Source organism: Macrotis lagotis, chromosome 5 (assembly GCF_037893015.1).
Source record: "Macrotis lagotis isolate mMagLag1 chromosome 5, bilby.v1.9.chrom.fasta, whole genome shotgun sequence".
Classification (NCBI taxonomy): Eukaryota; Metazoa; Chordata; class Mammalia; order Peramelemorphia; family Peramelidae; genus Macrotis; species Macrotis lagotis.
In genome coordinates, this window is record NC_133662.1 from 211,931,721 (window position 1) to 211,949,870 (window position 18,150).

General features: G+C 34.5%; 1 protein-coding gene across 3 annotated transcripts in view; it reads left to right on the top strand.

The window, feature by feature from the left end:
- The window catches only part of GPSM2 (G protein signaling modulator 2), a 78,307-nt gene that overhangs the window by 42,487 nt on the left and 17,670 nt on the right, over positions 1–18,150 (top strand). For 2 of the 3 annotated variants that reach the window (XM_074188322.1, XM_074188321.1), the window contains 6 exons: positions 8,622–8,793; positions 13,672–13,893; positions 15,448–15,583; positions 16,804–16,946; positions 17,499–17,622; positions 17,765–17,880. In XM_074188322.1, the coding sequence (XP_074044423.1) occupies positions 8,717–8,793; positions 13,672–13,893; positions 15,448–15,583; positions 16,804–16,946; positions 17,499–17,622; positions 17,765–17,880 (818 nt within the window). In that variant the 5' untranslated portion in view covers positions 8,622–8,716. The remainder of the gene's footprint in view (positions 1–8,621; positions 8,794–13,671; positions 13,894–15,447; positions 15,584–16,803; positions 16,947–17,498; positions 17,623–17,764; positions 17,881–18,150) is intronic. The other variant, XM_074188323.1, reaches the window with a different exon arrangement.

An 18,150-nucleotide genomic window follows, 5' to 3' on the forward strand; every position in this document is an offset into this window, starting at 1 on the left:
TTTTTTAAAATTAAAGGTAATAGTCTTTAGTCTTTCTCCAAACGCCACAATTCTTTGTCTGGATACAGATGGTATTCTCCATCGCAGACAGCCCAGAATTGTCCCTGACTGTTGCACTGATGGAATGAGCAAGTCCATTAAGGTTAATCATCACCCCCACGCCGCCATCAGGGTGTACAGTGTTTCTCTGGTTCTGCTCATCTTGCTCAGCATCAGTTCATGCAAATCCTTCCAGGCTTCCCTGAATTCCCATCCCTCCTGGTCTCTAATAGAACAATAGTGTTCCATAATGAACATACACTATGATTTGCTCAGTCATTCCCCAACTGATGCACATTCATTCAGTGTACAATTCTTTGCCACCACAAACAGGGCTACTATGAATATTTTTGTATAAGTGATGCTTTTTACCTATTTTCATGGTCTCTTCAGGGTATAGATCCAGTAGTGGTATTTGCTGGATCAAAGGGTATGCGCATTTTTTTTTTTTTTTGCTCTTTGGGCATAATTCCAAATTGCTCTCCAGAAAGTTTGCATGAGTTCACAGCTCTACCAATAATGCATTAGTATCCCAGATTTCCCACATCCCTTCCAACATTGATCATTTTCCTTTCTGGTCATATTGGCCAGTCTGAAAGGTGTGAGGTGGTACCTCAGGGATACTTTAATTTGCATTTCTTTAATCAATAATGATTTAGAACAGTTTTTCCTATGACTATGGATAGCTTTGATTTCCTCATCTGTAAATTGCCTCTTCATATCCTTTGACCATTTGTCAATTGGGGAATGGCTTGGTTTTTTTTTTTTTTTAATAAATTTGACTCAGTTCCCTATCTATTTTAGAAATGAGTCCTTTGTCGGAAATACTAGTTGTAAAAATTGTTTCCCAATTTACTACATTTCTTTTGATCTTGGTTATGGTGGTTTTGTCTGTACAAAAGCTTTTTAATTTAATGTGATCAGAATTATCTAGTTTGTTTTTAATGATGTTCTCCATCTCTTCCTTGGTCATAAACTGCTTCCCTTTTCATAGATCTGACAGGTAAACTATTCCTTGATCTCCTAGTTTGGTTATAATTTTATCTTTTATGTCTAAATCCTGTATCCATTTTGATCTCATCTTGGTATAGGTGTGAGGTGTTGGTCTAATACAAGTTTCTGCCATACTAACTTCCAATTTTCCCAATAGTTTTTATTGAAGAGTTTTTATCCCAAAAGCTAGACTCTTTGGGTTTATCAAACAACAGATTACTATAATCATTTCCTGCTATTGCACCTAGTCTGTTCCACTGATCCACTGCTCTATTTCTTAGCCAGTACCAGATGGATGACTGATGCTTTATAATATAATTTTAGATCTGGTAAGGCTAAGCCACCTTTTTTTGCACTTTTCTTCATTAAATCCCTGGAAATTCTTGACTTTTTATTTCTCCATATGAATTTACTTACAATTTTTTTCTAACTCATTAAAGTAATTTTTTGGACTTTTGATTGCTTGGGCACTAAATAAATAGTTTAATTTAGGTAGAATTGTCATTTTTATTATGTTAGCTTGGCCTATCCATGAGCAGTCAACATTTGCCCAGTTATTTAAATCTGATTTTATTTGTGTGAGATGTGTTTTATAATTGTTTTCATAAAGTTTCTGAGTCTGCCTTGGCAGGTAGACTTCCAGGTATTTTAAATTGTCTGAAGTTACTTTGAATGGGATTTTTCTTTCTTGCTCTTTCTGCTGTATCTTGCTAATCATATATTGAAATGTTGAGGATTTGGGGAGCTTATTTTATATCCTGCAACTTTGCTAAATTTGCTAATTGTTTCAAGTAGTTTTTAGATGATTTTTTGTGATTCTCTAGGTATACCACCATCATGTCATCTGCAAAGAGTGTTAGTTTTGTCTCTTCCTTCCCAATTTGTCTCTTCCTTCCCTTCTAATTCCTTTAATTTCTTTTTCTTCTCTTATTGCTGCAGCTAACATTTCTAATACAATATTGAATAGTTGTGGTGATAATGACCATCCTTGTTTTACCCCTGATCTTCTCGGGAATGCCTCTAGTTTATCCCCATTGCATATAATGCTTGTTGATGTTTGCAGACAGATACTACTTATTATTCTCTGGAACAATCCATTTATTCCTACGCTCTCTAGTGTTTTTAGTAGGAATGGGTGCTGTATTTTGTCAAAGGCTTTTTTCAGCATCTATTGATATAATCATATAATTTCTGATAGGTTTATTATTTATATAAGTAATTATACTAACAGTTTTATTAATATTGAACCAAACCCTGCATTCATGGGATAAAACCTACTTGGTCATAATGTATTATCCTAGTGATAACTTGCTGTAATCATTTTGCTAAGATTTTTGCATCTATATTCATCAGGGAGATAGGTCTATAATTTTCTTTCTGGTTTGACTCTTCTTGGTTTAGGTATCAGCACCATATTGGTATCATAGAAAGAGTTAGGCAGAGTTCCATCTTCACCTATTTTTCCAGAGTTTATATAGAATTGGAACCAATTATTCCTTAAATGTTTGATAGAATTCACTTGTGAATCCATCTGGCCCTGGAGATTTTTTCTAAGGGAGTTCAGTAATGGCTTGTTGAATTTCTTTTTCTGAGATAGAATTATTTAGGTATTTAATTTCTTCTTTATTTAACCTGGGCAGCATATTTTTGTAAAATATTCATCCATTTCACTTAGATTATCAAATTTATTGGCATACAGTTGGGCAAAATAATTCCAAGTTATTAATTTCTTCCTCATTGGTGGTGAATTCACCTTTTTCATTTATGATACTAGCAATTTGATTTTCTTCTTTCTTATTTTTTAATCAAATTAACCAGAGGTTTATCAGTTTTTTTGATTTTTTTCATAAAACGAACTCTTGGTTTTATTTATTAGTTCAATAGTTTTCTTGCTTTTGATTTTGTTAATTTCTCCTTTAATTTTTAGAATTTCTAATTTGATATTTAATTGGAGTTTTTTAATTTGTTCTTTTTTTTTTAGATTTTTCAAGGCAATGGGGTTGAGTGGCTTGCCCAAGGCCACACAGCTAGGTAATTATTAAGTGTCTGAGGTCGGATTTGAACCCAGGTACTCCTGACTCCAAGGCTGGTGCTCTATTCACTGTGATACCTAGCCGCCCCTAATTTGTTCTTTCTCTAATTTTTTTAGTTGCATATTTAGTTCATTGATTTCCTCTTTCTCTAATTTATTCATGTAAGCATTTAAAGATATAGTATGTCCCAACAACTTCCTTGGCTTTATCCCATAAGTTTTGGTATGTTGTTTCATTATTGTCATTATCCAGGATGAAATCATTAATTCTTTGTATAATTTGTTGTTTGATCCATTCATTCTTTAAAATGAGGTTTTTTAGGTCTGTTTCTCCCTGGTCCATTATTGCATGTGATTTTTATTGCATTATGATCTGAGAAGCATGTATTCACTATTTCTGCCTTTCTGCATTTGATTATTAGGTGTTTATGCCCTAGTACCAGGTCAATTTTTGTGTTAAGTGCCATGTACTGCATAAAGAAAGTATATTCCTTTCTATCCCCATTCAATTTTTCTCCAAAGGTCTATCATGCCTAGGTTTTCTAATAATCTATTTACCTCCTTAACTTCCTTCTTGTTTATTTTATGGTTAGATTTATCTAAATCTGAGAGGAAGAAGTTGAGGTCTCCCACCAGTAGAGTTTTGCTGTCTATGTCTTCCTGCAACTCATTCAACTTCTCCTCTAAGAATTTGGATGCTATAACACTTGGTTCATATATATTTAGTATTGAAATTGCTTCATTGTCTATGGTACCTTTTAGGAGGGTATAGTTTCCTTCCTTATCTTTTTTTTTAAGTTTTTTTTTTTTTTGCAAGGCAAATGGAGTTAAGTGGCTTGCCCAAGGCCACACAGCTAGGTAATTATTAAGTGTCTGAGACTGGATTTGAACCCAGGTATTCCTGACTCCAAGGCCAGTGCTTTATCCACCACACCACCTAGCCGCCCCTCCTTATCTCTTTTAATGCTATCTATTTTTGTAGCTGCTTTGTCTGTGATAAGGATTGATACCCGTGCTTTTTTTCACTTCAGCTGGAGCAAAATATATTTTGCTTCTGTCTTTTACCTTTACTCTATATGTATCTCTCTGCTTCAAATGAGTTTCTTGTAAGCAGCATATTATAGGATTCTGGTTTTTAATCCACTCTTCTATCCACTTACATTTTTTTTAAGGATTTTTGCAAGGCAGATGGGGTTAAGTGGCTTGCCCAAGGCCACACAGCTAGGTAATTATTAAGTGTCTGAGACTGGATTTGAACCCAGGTACTCCTGACTCCAGGGCCAGTGCTTTATCCACTACACCACCTAGCTGCCCCTTTCCACTTACATTTTAAAGGAGAGTTCATCCCATTCACATTCAAAGTTATATTACTAATTCTTTATTGCCGTCCATGCTATCTTCCCTCTGTTTGTATTTTCTCCCTTATTTCATTTTGTCCATATTCCCCAGTATTTTGTTTCTGAATACCACCACCTTCAGTTTGCCTCCTTATATCCAAGCCCCCTTCCTTTTCTTTCCCCTTTCCCTTTGCCCCTTCTTCCTTCTCTTCCTTCTGTTAGTTCCTCTTTTCCTCCCCTCCCCCTCCCCTTTCCCTTTATAATACTTGAAAGATAAGATAAGTTTCTTAATTTAACTGAATGTGTTTATGTTAACTTTAAGCCAAATATGACGAGAGTAAGATTCAGGCAGTTCTCACATCCTCCCTTCTTCCCTTATATTGCAATAAGTCCTTTGTACCTCTTTATGTAATGTTTGTTGAGAGGTTTGTTTCATATTATATATGAGGGAAGACCAGGAGACCTTAGCACAGTGTCTGTCTTCTCTCTGCCATATTGGCTGGTAGCCATGGAAAGTTTTGAGAAAGAATATGACCTGGTCACATTTGAACTTTAGGGATATTAATTTGACAACTTTATAGAGAATATATTGGAGAGAAGGAAAAGGCATGAAGACAGTTTGGAGAAGAAGCAGTGAGGGTCTGGACTAGAGATAGGTGATGTGAGTAGAGGTGAGACATATGCAAGGCATATTGAAGAGGTAGAATCTATAAGATTTACTAATTGGATATTGGGAAAGGAGAGGGATAAATGAAAGAGAAAAGTCAGTGATGACTTCTTCGAGGGGTAGTGCCCTCAATGGGAAAAGGAAAGTTAGTAAGACAGAATGAATTTTAAGGAGAGAGAGAGAGAGAGAGAGAGAGAGAGAGAGAGAGAGAGAGAGAAGTTCTTCATTGGATATGTTGCATTTGAAATGCCCAGAGAGGTAAGGCTGTTGAAAATGCACATCTAAAACTCAAGAGAGGCAAGGGTTACATATATAATTTGAGGTTATCTATTTAGAGATGATAGCTGAATTGATAGGAACAAGTAAAATCACTTAATCTAGAAACTGTGAAGAGGACAGAGCTCAGGCGAGAGCCCTTATATCCATGTTGAGGTTTATAAAATGGAGAATGACAGAAATCGAAGGAAAAACAACTGTGATAGAACAGTATAAGGGAAAGAGCTAGGCTGCTCGGTGGTACAGTGGTTAGAGCACTGGATCTGGAGTCAAGAATACCCAGAATGGAATCCAGATTTTTAGACATTTACTAGCTGTGGAACTCTGGACAAGTCACTTTAACCTCTGTCTGCTTTAGTTTCCTCAATGAAATACAAGGATAAAAATAGCACCAGCCTCCCCTGGTTGTTATGAGGAACAATTGTAAAATATCCAGCACAGAGCTTGGCCCACAGTAGGTGCTATTATTATTATTATTATTATTATTATTATTATTATTACCCTGAGAAGGGAGGAAAATCAGCAGTGCCAGATGCTGTAGAATTCAAGAGGAATGGAGATTTGACAAAGGCAAGTATGTTTGTTAATAAAGAGACCATTAGTGACCCTAAAGAAATTTCAGTTGTGATACTATAAATCCAGATGGAAATATTTAAAGAAGCAAGTAGGGGAGAAAAAGTGGAAGCAAGAAAGAAGAAAACTTTTTTCCTTAGAGATTGAATAAAATGGAGCAGTGATAAAGGATAATGACAATCTGAGGGAATAATAGTACCCAGTAAAGAATTTAAGGATTCATGTTTGTAAACAGTAAGGAATGAACAGTCCTAAAATTGAAATGAGCCTTCAAATCCTTGCCCAATTGTATGTGGATACTTTCCACAACATCCCTGAAAGGTTAGACATCTAGCTTTCCTCTTGAACACCCAGTACTAATAGTATATTCACTCACTACTTCAAGATAGCTTTCCATTTAGAAAGACTTCTAACTATTAAGGCTTATATCTTCTTATATAGAATTGAATTACCTTCCTTGTAACTTACACTCATTGATTCTAGGTTTTTTGTTTATAATTTGCAAGATTATGTTGTTGAAGTAAAGGGTTCTGGACACTAGAACTAATGCCAAAACAAGACATATAGGGCAGGGGAAAAGCGGCATCAAAGAGTAGAGAGTAGGGGCAGTTAGGTGGCGCAGTGGATGGAGCACTGGCCCTGGACTCAGGAGTACCTGAGTTCAAATCTGGCCTCAGATACTTAATAATTACCTAGCTGTGTAGCCTTGGTCAAGCCACTTAACCCCATTTGCCTTGCAAAAACCTTTTAAAAAAAAAGAGTAGAGAGCACAGACGGAACACTGAAAAGAAATCTATTTTGCCAACAATATAAAATGGAGCACACCTCTTTCAGAACTGTGGTTCCAAACCCCCTTTGTATATATGTCTTTCAGATTTAGTTAGCTTTAATGTTTAGTTCATTTCTTGTGTTAGTGAAGTACAATGAACACACAAAGCTGGAAAAGTTAACTTTTTAAAAATGAGAGGTAATAGTTATTAAAAAGAAATGGAAGATTAAAGACAACATGGAGAAATGGGTAAAGATTGATATTAAAAAGGGACCAAATAATATCGACAGAGTTGTGAAAAGACAAATTGGCACTATAACATGGTAGAACTTTGAATTGGGCCTGCCATTCTGAAAAACAATGGAATTATTCCAAGAAAATACCTAAAATCCTAAAATGTCCAGACCCATTCACCCAGAAATCCACTACTACGTATTTGTTTTAAAGAGGAAAGGGATCCTATAAACACCAAAATATTTCTAGCAGTACTTTTTGTAATAACAAAGAACTTGAAACAAAGTAAATATTCATTGATTGGGGAATGACTAAATATGAGTCTGACATATAAATATAATGGAATATTATTTTGAATATGAAGCACATATAACTTAAATAAGCTGAGGTAAGTAAAACAGGAAAACTATATACCATAACAAAAAACACTATAAATGGAAAGAACAAAAAATCAAATTTTAACATCATTTTTAATTATCAAGCTTACTTAGTTTTTAAGAACTGAGAAAAGACACCTCTGCCCACTTTGTAGAAGTGAGGAACTCTGGGTATTGAGTTATACATATGCCATAAAATTCAGCTGATGTGCTGCTTAGTTTTGCTAAACTTTTTGCTTTTAAAAAATTCTTGTTTCATAAGGTATTATCCTCTAATGGAAGAAGAGAGAATACTATATATTCCTACCCATTTGAAAGTGATATAAAAACAAAATATATTAGTAGAAATGGAAAGAGAATAAAAACTGGGCTAGTATAAAATCTCAGTTTACTAGTATGTGACTTAAAACATGAACAGAAAGTTGAGAAGCACCTATATTATAGACTCATATTTAGAAAAAAAGGAAACATTTCTGTCAAAGCAAGCAGCATTGTATTTAGAATGTTTAGAAAATTACTTTCTTTGACATACATAAGTTAATTCATTAAATCTCAGGACAGATAGTTATGATAAATAGAAGAAAATTTATGGAATTTTGTATCTTTACTTATATTTTGTACCTGGCTTTGTATTTGACCTCTATGTGAGGTAATATAATTCTTCAACTGACACATATTTAATGGCATTTAAAAATACATAAACTACCTAGCCTCAACTGTCTATTGATAATTGTGCCCTAGTAGTTTAACATTGACTGTGATGTTGAAGCTGTAATGTCAGTGTTACAACTATAATGTTACTTTTATTGGGGAGCAGAATTTTATACAAAGTAATACTGAAACCTTGTCTAAGGGATGCTGTTAGTGAAGAACTTTGTTAAAAGGTAGTGTTAACTCAAGTATTTTTAAACCCATCATTTTTATGTAAATAATATTTAAAATTGAAGTGTTTAATTTTAAAAATCAGCCCAAGGTAGAGATTTGGGGATTGATTTGGGGTTTTGACTTATGAGGAAATTATCCAGCAAAAAAGACCTGGTAAACTCATTTTTTAAAAATTTATTTAAGGCATTGAGGTTAAGAATGACTTGCCCAAGGTCACACAGCTAGGCAATTATTAAGTGTCTGAGACCAGATTTGAATCCAGGTACTCCTGACTCCAAGGCTGGTGCTTTATCCACTACGCCACCTAGCCGCCCCTAGTAAACTCATTTTAAAACTACAAAGTTATGTTTAAGTTCATCATAAATGAAATTTTGGAAACATGCAAATTTATGTATTCTTTCTTATTCTCTACCAAATTTGTTATTTTATTGATTTATAGGAGAATCACTCTCTACCAGTATAGATCAACATCTATTTTAACAGATTTTTGTCTTGGATGGCGGGGAGGAGGAAGGAAACAAGGAACAGAAAGGAATGAACATAGGATGGGCCAGGCACTGTGCTAAGAAGCACTTTAGAAATATATCATTTGCTCTTCATCACCCTGAGAGGTAGGCACTGTTTGGATTGTCATTTTTATAGTTGAGGAAACTGAGACAGACAGTGGGTAAGTGAGCTAGAAAGTATCTTAAGGATGGATTTGAATGAAATGTTTTCCTCTCTAGGTCCATCACTTGAGCTCTTCTTTACATCATGCCACCTAGCTGCCTTAGTCCCCCTAAATTCTGGAGAGATGTATGTTTAGAGTAGAATTGTTGAGATACCTTTGATTCTTCTACTTACTGTTCAGCCAGGCATCTCCTATTATGTTCTATTGACCTTTGAGGTGATCTGTTTATTTCAGTTGTTAAATTCCTCTGATTTTATCCATTCTCTCTGCTAGACTGCTCTTTAGTAAACTAGCTGCAGCAGCAAGAGAGTTCAGATCCTTTAAATATACCTTTAAAGAGCCATTTTAGGTCTTTGCTGATTTCAGACCCCAACTAATGACACCTAACCTTTATCTATAGTAGCTGTGAGGAAAAATCCAAGTTTCCTGGCATATATTAGGTCTGTTTTTGCGTTTAATTTGTCTGGAATCATGACTTTTTTACTTCAATTGAAGTGTAATAGATTCTGCTCCAGAACCTTATTTTAACTCTGCATGTATGTTTCTGCTTTCTATTTTTCCTTATAAACAACATATATTAGATTTTGGTTTCTAATCCATTCTGCAGTTCTGGGCTGTCTGCAATTCTGTTTAATCTCTTTAACTAGTTCAGATGAATTGTTGTCTTTTTTAACCAGTTCAGATGAAAGGTGAGGTTCATATTATCTAAGTCCTCTAACTCCCTTACTTTGTCCTTTTTGTTAAACCCCTCTCATTGTATTTTTCCTACCCATTCCATTTTTCTTTTGAGATTATCCAAATGCAACAGAATTACAACCAGGCTATCTAATTTTACAGTCTATGACTCCTGGTGATGAGAAAGTCCTGAGTGGTTACATGTAGCATTTTCCCATATGAGAACATAAATAGTTTAACTTTGTTTAGTCTCTTAAGATTTCTCACTGAAGTTTAACCTTTTTATGCCTATCTCTCTTTTTTTAATCAAAAATGCTTGCAAGAACTCTGTTTCATTAAAGTTCCATTTTTGCCCTTTTAGGATTATTCTCAGTTTTGCTGGATAACGTATTCTTGGTTGTACGCCTAGATCTTTGCCTTCTATAATATATTCCAAAGACTTTTTTTAAACTTGTAGATGTCAGTGTCTTCTGTTTGAGTTTTGAATTTCCATTTTTTTTTGGTTTGCTCATTCTTCTAAGCAACTTCTTGACTTTGGACTTTGTGTTAATCCTGGGTTCTTCATGAGGAAGACACCTGGTCTTCTGACATCCTTTTTGATCTTTCTTTTGCTTTTCTAGCTCCAGGAGGGGCCCTAACAGCATCTATTGCTTTCAAAGTGATGTGCCCTCCTGGTCTACATGATGCTTGGTTGGATATATTGCCTAGTCTCTGACTGGGAGTCTCAGCAGACATCTACTTGATCCAGCTGCTACTGACCCAGAGCATATGAACAGCTCCCCTTTGGTTAGATGAGTTATGGAGGGGGTCATTGTTCTTGTGTGAATTATCTCAATTCTGCCTTGTTAATTGGAGATATTTGATGACCTGAAGATCTTGTTTCTAACTCTTGAAGTAATTTTAAAGTCAAGTGAACTTTCAGGCGTGATTCTAAGTGCCTGGCACAAGACAGTCCTTGCTCCCAGGGAGGCTCATAGTTTAATGTGATACAATATGCAAATAACAAATAGGTGACATTGAGGATCCAGAAAGGGAAAAGACTTCCTATTTGACTACAATATTTAATCAGACATGATTTTTTTTTATTTGTCAGAATCTGTTTATAGGAGGGATGATCTGAATTGATTTTTCTTTTAGGTTTTTGCAAGGCAAATGGGGTTAAGTGGCTTGCCCAAGGCCACACAGCTAGGTAATTATTAAGTGTCCGAGACCAGATTTGAACCCAGGTACTCCTGACTCCAGGGCCGGTGCTCTATCCACTGCGCCACCTAGCCGCTCCATGAATTGATTTCTTAATGAACAATTCCTACTCACATGTGTTATGTTGATTTCATGCCCAATTTCTTCACCACCACCCCAAATTCTAATAAAGTTTTACAAAATAAAAAGAAAAATGTTTTTCTTTGATGTGTTCTTGACTTTTCAAAATATTTTCCTCACTAGAAAATTATGGACTGCTACTATGTTTAAAATATAATAATCCCTTTTATTTTTACAGTATTTTACAGTGTGCAAATTATTTTTCACACACATTTACAAATTCTATGGTATCAAAATAGAATTTGAGGTTTTTCCTTTAACTTCCTTTGTTGTATGTTCTCTTCTTAATAACTTTTCTTTCTCATTTGATTTGGTGTAATTTATTTTGCAATGAAATTTGTTTCTGAAGTATAATATTGATTTAGTTTTTGTAGTTCAATAGGTGGAACTGAAATCACAAGATAGTTATATGAAAGAGGTGGGGACGTTAATTACACCATGTGAATTCTAAACAGCCAAAGTTATGTATTCAATGAAGCAGTATTATAACTTTGTGTACTTTTATCTCTTGGTTCTGCACCCAGCCAGAACTTAATTCTCAATAGTTTGTGTCAGTAGTTGTTTCCTTTAATCTGAGATCAGTGTTTCCATCTGATTTCAACCTACTTTTTCTACTTTACAATCCAATTTTTATTTACAGTCATTATTTATTGAAACACTAATTGACCTGTTGCTCTCCACAATTAAACACAAGCAAAGTAATGATAATGCAAATAATCTGAAGACAAATAACTTGCATTAGTACCCTATAGTAATTTTTTTTCTGTTACACAAAACAAAACAATAAAAATAAGGGGCAGTTAGGTGGTGCAGTGGATAGATAGGTCCTGGTGTGTCAGGAGAACCCGAGTTCAGATGTGGCCTCAGACACTTTCAAAAACCTATTACACCTTGCAAAAACCTATTACCTTGCAAAAACCAAAACAAAATAATAAAAAAGGAAAACAAAACAAATTTTCACATTGTCCATATCTAAGAAATGTGTTTAATTTTGTACAATAAATTCATAATTTCTCTTGTGAGGAGGGTGGGTAGCTTGATTAGTTCTCTAGAATCATAGTTGATCACTGCCTTGGTTAGAGTTCTTAAGTTTTTCAAAATTGTTTATCTGTAAAATGTTATTGCCATTATATAATTTGTTCTCTTGATTGTTAACTTCATTCCACATCAGTTTGTTCAAGTCTTTCTAGGTTTGCCCCAAATTAACTTCTTTCATAATTTCTTACAGCACAATAATAATCCATTATATTTCTATTCGATAATTTGTTTAGACATTCCACAATTAATGAATATCCCCTAGTTTCTAGTTCTTTACTACCACAAAAAAGAGCTTTAAAGTATTTTGTACATATGGGTATTTTCCCTTTTTCTTTGATCTTTTTGGGGATTAGGTCTAGTAGTGGTCTTGCTAGATCAAAGAGTATTTCTAGTTTAGTGGCTTGGGGGCATGATTTCTAATCAGTTGTACTTAGCAGTGCATTAATACACCTGTTTTCCCAAAGCCCCTGCAACATTTGTCTTTTTCTTTGTCAACTTTGTCAATTTTATGAGTGTGAGGTGGAACCTCAGAATTGCTTTAATTTTCATTTCTCCAATCATTAGTAATTTTGACTATTTTTAATATGATTGTGGAAAATTGTTTTTTTTTCTTATAAAATTGCTTGTGGGCTCACTTTGTCAGCACATATACTAGAACTGTCAGAAGATTAGAATAGCTCCTGTGAAAAGAAAGCATATACATTTTTGGATCATTCTATATTTTTATAGAAATTTATTTTGCATGACTACATATTTTTAATAAGATTTTTTTTCTTTTCTTGTGGGTGAGGGACAAGGAGGCAGGGAGGGAGAGAATTTGAAACCGAAAATAAAATAAAATTGAATATTTTTAAAAAGAAAACTACCTGTTCATATCCTTTGACCATTTGTCAACTGGGACTTGGCTCTTATTTTTACAATTTAAATCAGTTCCTTTTGTAGCTTGAAAGTAAAAACCTCATAAGAAAAACCATATAACATTTGTTCAAAAATTGAAATATTTAGTGATCTAAATAAAATGAAGTGTTGGGTATCCATTAAAGTCTAGCTGGCTTTCAGGCTTTTGGTCCTCTTTTAGTGATATTTATCTTGGTTTATTTTGTTTCATCTTTCTCAATTCTACTTCAGGGAAACAAAAGCTATAAATATACTTCTAAAAACCTTGACTGTTTTTTTTCTTAGCACTTTGTCTTAATGTTTAGTTGCATTATTAAAATGTCCCTGACATGTCATATCTTGTATTTGCTCACTTCATTTCATAGAGTTGAAAGATTATAGCTGGTGGTAACCAGATGGGAGAAATAAGAAAGCTTGCATGTCATGCTAGTAAATATGTACAACAGGGAGATATTTTATGGATGAATATGCTAATCTCCCTGGAGATTTTGTTCAAGAAGGAACATAACCTACCTTCCCCTCATTCATTCTCTCTCATAAAGTAGGAGAGGGTTGGTTGACATTGCACAAAGAACTCTAGAGCAATGATATCCACTAAAACAGATTATGTTTTTGAACAAACTGGGCCTCTTAATTCTGTGATGATAAGTCATTTAATAATTTAATATAACAAACTCTGGTTCTCAGAATTAAGAGAAACATTTGTTTTGTTCAAATCACTATCATTTATAGTTATTATTACTCTTTGTGCCTAATTGAAGACATATATAGTCTACATTCAAATTGTTAGAATTCTAGAATTTAGAGCTGAAAGGAACCTTAAAGATTATTAACTTTCAGTAAAATACAGTTGTTCCATTTGTAATGTAATACTGTTTTGTTTTAATAGAATGGAAGCTTCTTGCCTAGAGCTGGCCCTGGAAGGAGAACGACTATGTAAAGCAGGAGATTGCCGTGCTGGGGTGTCGTTCTTTGAAGCTGCAGTTCAAGTTGGAACTGAAGACCTAAAAACACTAAGCGCTATTTATAGTCAGCTGGGCAATGCCTACTTCTACTTACATGACTATGCCAAAGCTTTAGAATATCATCATCATGATTTAACGCTGGCCCGGTAATTATCTTTAAACTCTTAGTGCTCTTCTTATATTGCCTTTGGTTGAGAAACCTTTGTCAACATTTAAAAAATGTATCTACAGTTTATTATGGTCCATATTATCTTCCTCTGCACGTCATTTTTTTTTTAAATTCAGGGAACTTTATTAGATAAAATGTTACAAAAGTCAGTGTGCACTTGTTGGTTCTCGTTATTTTTTAACAAGGTTGATTCTTAAGTGGAGACATGGAGAAAGATTTTATTTGAATGTTCCATAAAACAAAGTATAAATTTGAATAAAATTGTTGCCCATTAGTGCTGCTTTGTCAAGGTTAGCAGTTACATAGGAAAATGTCAAATTACCACAGATTTAGTGCACAACACTCTGCCTCTCATTTAAAACGTTTTACCATCTGACTTTCTCCTACCTCTCCAGTAATATTTCATATTTCTCCCTGCTAACTCTCCTCAACTCAGTGTTTATCTCTCATTTCTGTGTCTCTGTGGTCATAGACTCTTTCTTGACTGCTTCAGAACCCAATTAGTTAATGTATCACTTCCTATACAGAGCTTTTCCTAGTCCAAGTTATTAGCCTCTTTCCCTCTTGAAATTACCTTGCATATTACATTTTAGTGGTGTATGGGATGCTAAAGGAGACTGGCACCTCTGGTGGGACCATCAGTGTTCTCCTGTCACCCAGTTCTGGCCTGTGGCTCCAGCACATGTAGCAGCCACACTCCAGTAAAACCCTCATGGCAGATGGGGCTAAACCTGGTTGAGCATATAAAGACTTTTCCCCAGTAAAATGGCAGATGAGAACTCAGGAAGGGTTAGAGCTTGACCAGATAGTGAAGACACCAAGATCATCTACTGCATCCTAGGCTGTGCCAGGCGCACTGGATTTTAGTGACTTTGCAAAGAGAGAGAGGCTGATGCCTTTGTCCCACTCTGCCTCACCTGAATCCAATTCATCCACAAGTCCAGACATCACATCACCTTGCGAGGCTCATTGGTCCATTTTGAAAACAAAGATCAAACTGCAGTATTTTCCTCCTGGTGTACATAACCATTTTTCTCCTACATAGTCAATCAGCATTCATTTATTTAGGTGCCATGAACTATTCTAGGCAATAGAGATAGAGAGTGGAGATATAGAAACAAAATGCAACTGTCTCTCTGTTCTCCAGGAGCTTACTATTTGTAGGGGAAAATAACATACACATATCAAGTATTTATAGAATAAATTCAAACTAAATTGAGCTTATTTAGGTAGGAGAACACTAGAATTTGGAATCAGGGAAGATTGTATGTAGATACAAATCTCATGACTTTAATGAATTTTAAAAATGAAAACCACCTACCTATCTTGTTGCTATGTTCTCATCTTTTATTGTTTGCCTTCCCAACACACCTTAATTCTAGTACTTTCTCTCTGTTAATTATTTTCTATTTATTTTCTATATAGCTTTCTTTGTAACTAGTTGATTCTACTCTTATTTGAAAGGGACAGATTTTACAGATGAAAGCCCTGATTTTGAAATAGTTTTTGACCTACTTTCCTGTAATTTCAGGACCATTGGAGACCAATTAGGTGAAGCTAAAGCCAGTGGTAACCTGGGAAATACCTTAAAAGTTCTTGGTAATTTTGATGAAGCTATAGTTTGCTGCCAACGACACCTAGATATCTCCAGAGAACTTGATGATAAGGTAAAATTGAAATACTAAATGGTTAGGTGCAGTGGAAAGTGGTCTGGATTTGGAATTAGTGGATCTGGGCTTGGATCCTATCACTCACCACCCTTTCAACCTCAAGAAAGAAATTTAACCTTTCTGAGCCTCAGTTTTTGTCTATAAAGATGTTAGAGCCTAAAATTAATACTAATAAGAGATAGTATTACTTTTTTACTCACCTGAGATTTAATAGCAAAGAAAATATTTGGAAAGACCCATAGGTGCTAAAGAGATTATTTTCTTTAGCTACTGGTACCTGGTTTATGAAAAATTAGTTCCATCTCTAGTTAAGAAATAGTCAAACAGGCAGTTTTTTGAGGAAGAAATTTAACTTATCAAGAACCATATGAAAAAGTATAATAAATTACAGCAATTACAGAGATTCAAATTGAAGCAACTCTGAGACTCCATGCCATTCACATTTATCAGCCTGATAACGTTAATCCAAAAAAGGAAAGTGACAAATGTTGGAAGGGCTTCAGGAAAACAGACACATTAATATACTTCTTGATTTATGAATTGGTAGTTAGTTATATTGGAAGTTAGTTTGGAATTATGCCCCCAACATCACTAAATCCTGCATTTTGACCCCAAAATACCACTATTAGACTTAAACCCAAAAAAAGATAAAAAAAAAAGGATTCGTACAAAACCTCAACAGTCAACTAAGGCCTGGGGCGGGGGGCCTTCAGTTGAGGAATGGCTGAATAAATTGAGTTATATAAACTTGATGGAATACTATCATGCTATAAAGTGATGAAAGGGATAATTTTAGAGACACCTAGGTAGATTTATATGAACTGATGCAGAGTGAAGTTAGTACAATCAAGAGCACAATTTATGCAAAAATAACTTTGTGATATCAAACAACTTTGAAAGACTTAATTAAGGGGATCACTAATCCTAATTCCATAGCTGTGGAATCCACAATACTTTAGAGTGGTAATAGACTTAGGGCAAATGAGACATACAGTTTTGGACTTGACCAATGTGGAAATTTGTTTTGCTTGACTGTGCATATTTGTTAAAAGTTTTTTTATCTCTCAAGGGAGAGGAGGAAAAGAAATATATATATATATATATATATAAAAGCATAATATGTAAATAATATCTGAATATTATTTACATATTATGTTTATTCTAACAGCTGGCTCATAATTTTTAAATGTAACTAATTTGTTGGCATCCCAATTTAGGTAGGGGAAGCAAGAGCACTTTATAATCTTGGAAATGTATACCATGCTAAAGGAAAAAGTGTTGGTTGTCCTGGCTCTCATGATCCAGGAGAATTTCCAGAAGAAGTGAAAACTGCTTTGCAGAAAGCAGCAGATTATTATGAGTGAGTAGCCATGGTACCCTCTTCCTCCTTTTCTTCCTGCCCTTTTTCCTCCTCCTTGCCACTCACGTGTCATCTTCCTTAAACCCAAAATTATATTTAGGAACTGACTTGGATGATTCCAGGAGGGCAGGCAAAAATGTTTAAGAGTAGAACTACTAAAAAAGCAAAATAAATTGCTAGAAAAGTCCTGTGCTTTCTTTACCTTTTTTAACCCCTCCTCCTCCTCTGAAACTTTAAAGTAGCTTAGTGCCACCTATTGACAAATACTGGTAATGTCCTGGCTTTTAATTAAAGTAGCTCCATCCCAACACAGAAAAGTAAGATTTTCGAAAGATGATAGTCTTGTCATACTATAAGAAATGTAGGTGGTTGATTTTAGAAAAAAAAATATAATAATTTTTCATATTTCTGCATTTCTTTTACTTTATTGTAGGAGAGTCAGATTTGTTTTAAGCTTTTTAAAAACATGGAGTATTTTAGCATATTGTTTTTATTAGAATTAAAGTTGTAACTAAGTATTTACAATTTTATTTCTTATAATTTTCCCTCTAGGGAAAATCTATCAATAGTGACTGCTTTAGGGGACCGAGCAGCCCAAGGACGTGCCTTTGGGAATCTTGGAAATACACATTACCTTCTTGGCAATTTTAGAGATGCTGTAGTGTCTCATGAGCAGGTATGATGATGGAATGTCATTTTTTTTTCCCATCTGAATTGTAATCAAACAGTTTTTGCTTTTTATTTTAGAACTGTGAACTTTAAGGTGAAGAGACAAAGTTTTACTTTCTTCATGTCTAAAAAAGAATTTTCTGTTTCAGCGCCTCTTAATTGCAAAAGAGTTTGGAGACAAAGCTGCTGAAAGAAGAGCATATAGCAACCTTGGAAATGCATACATATTTCTTAGTGAATTTGAAACTGCTGCAGATTACTACAAGTTAGTGCAATACTTCTGTTGATAAATGTAAAATGAATAGTTTGTGAGCATATAAATTTCATAATTTTTCAAAGATAAAGAAGACTAGACTTTCATATTTATTTGGGTACCAGGCTTTTCATTGAAATTCTAACCTGAAATCTTTAATGTATTTCACATTAATCAAATTTCCCATTAATCAAATCCTTAAGTGATATATCTATGTATGTATTCTTTTTTCATTCGTTTTGTTTTTGAAAGGCATTGGGGTTAAGTGACCTGCCCAAAGTC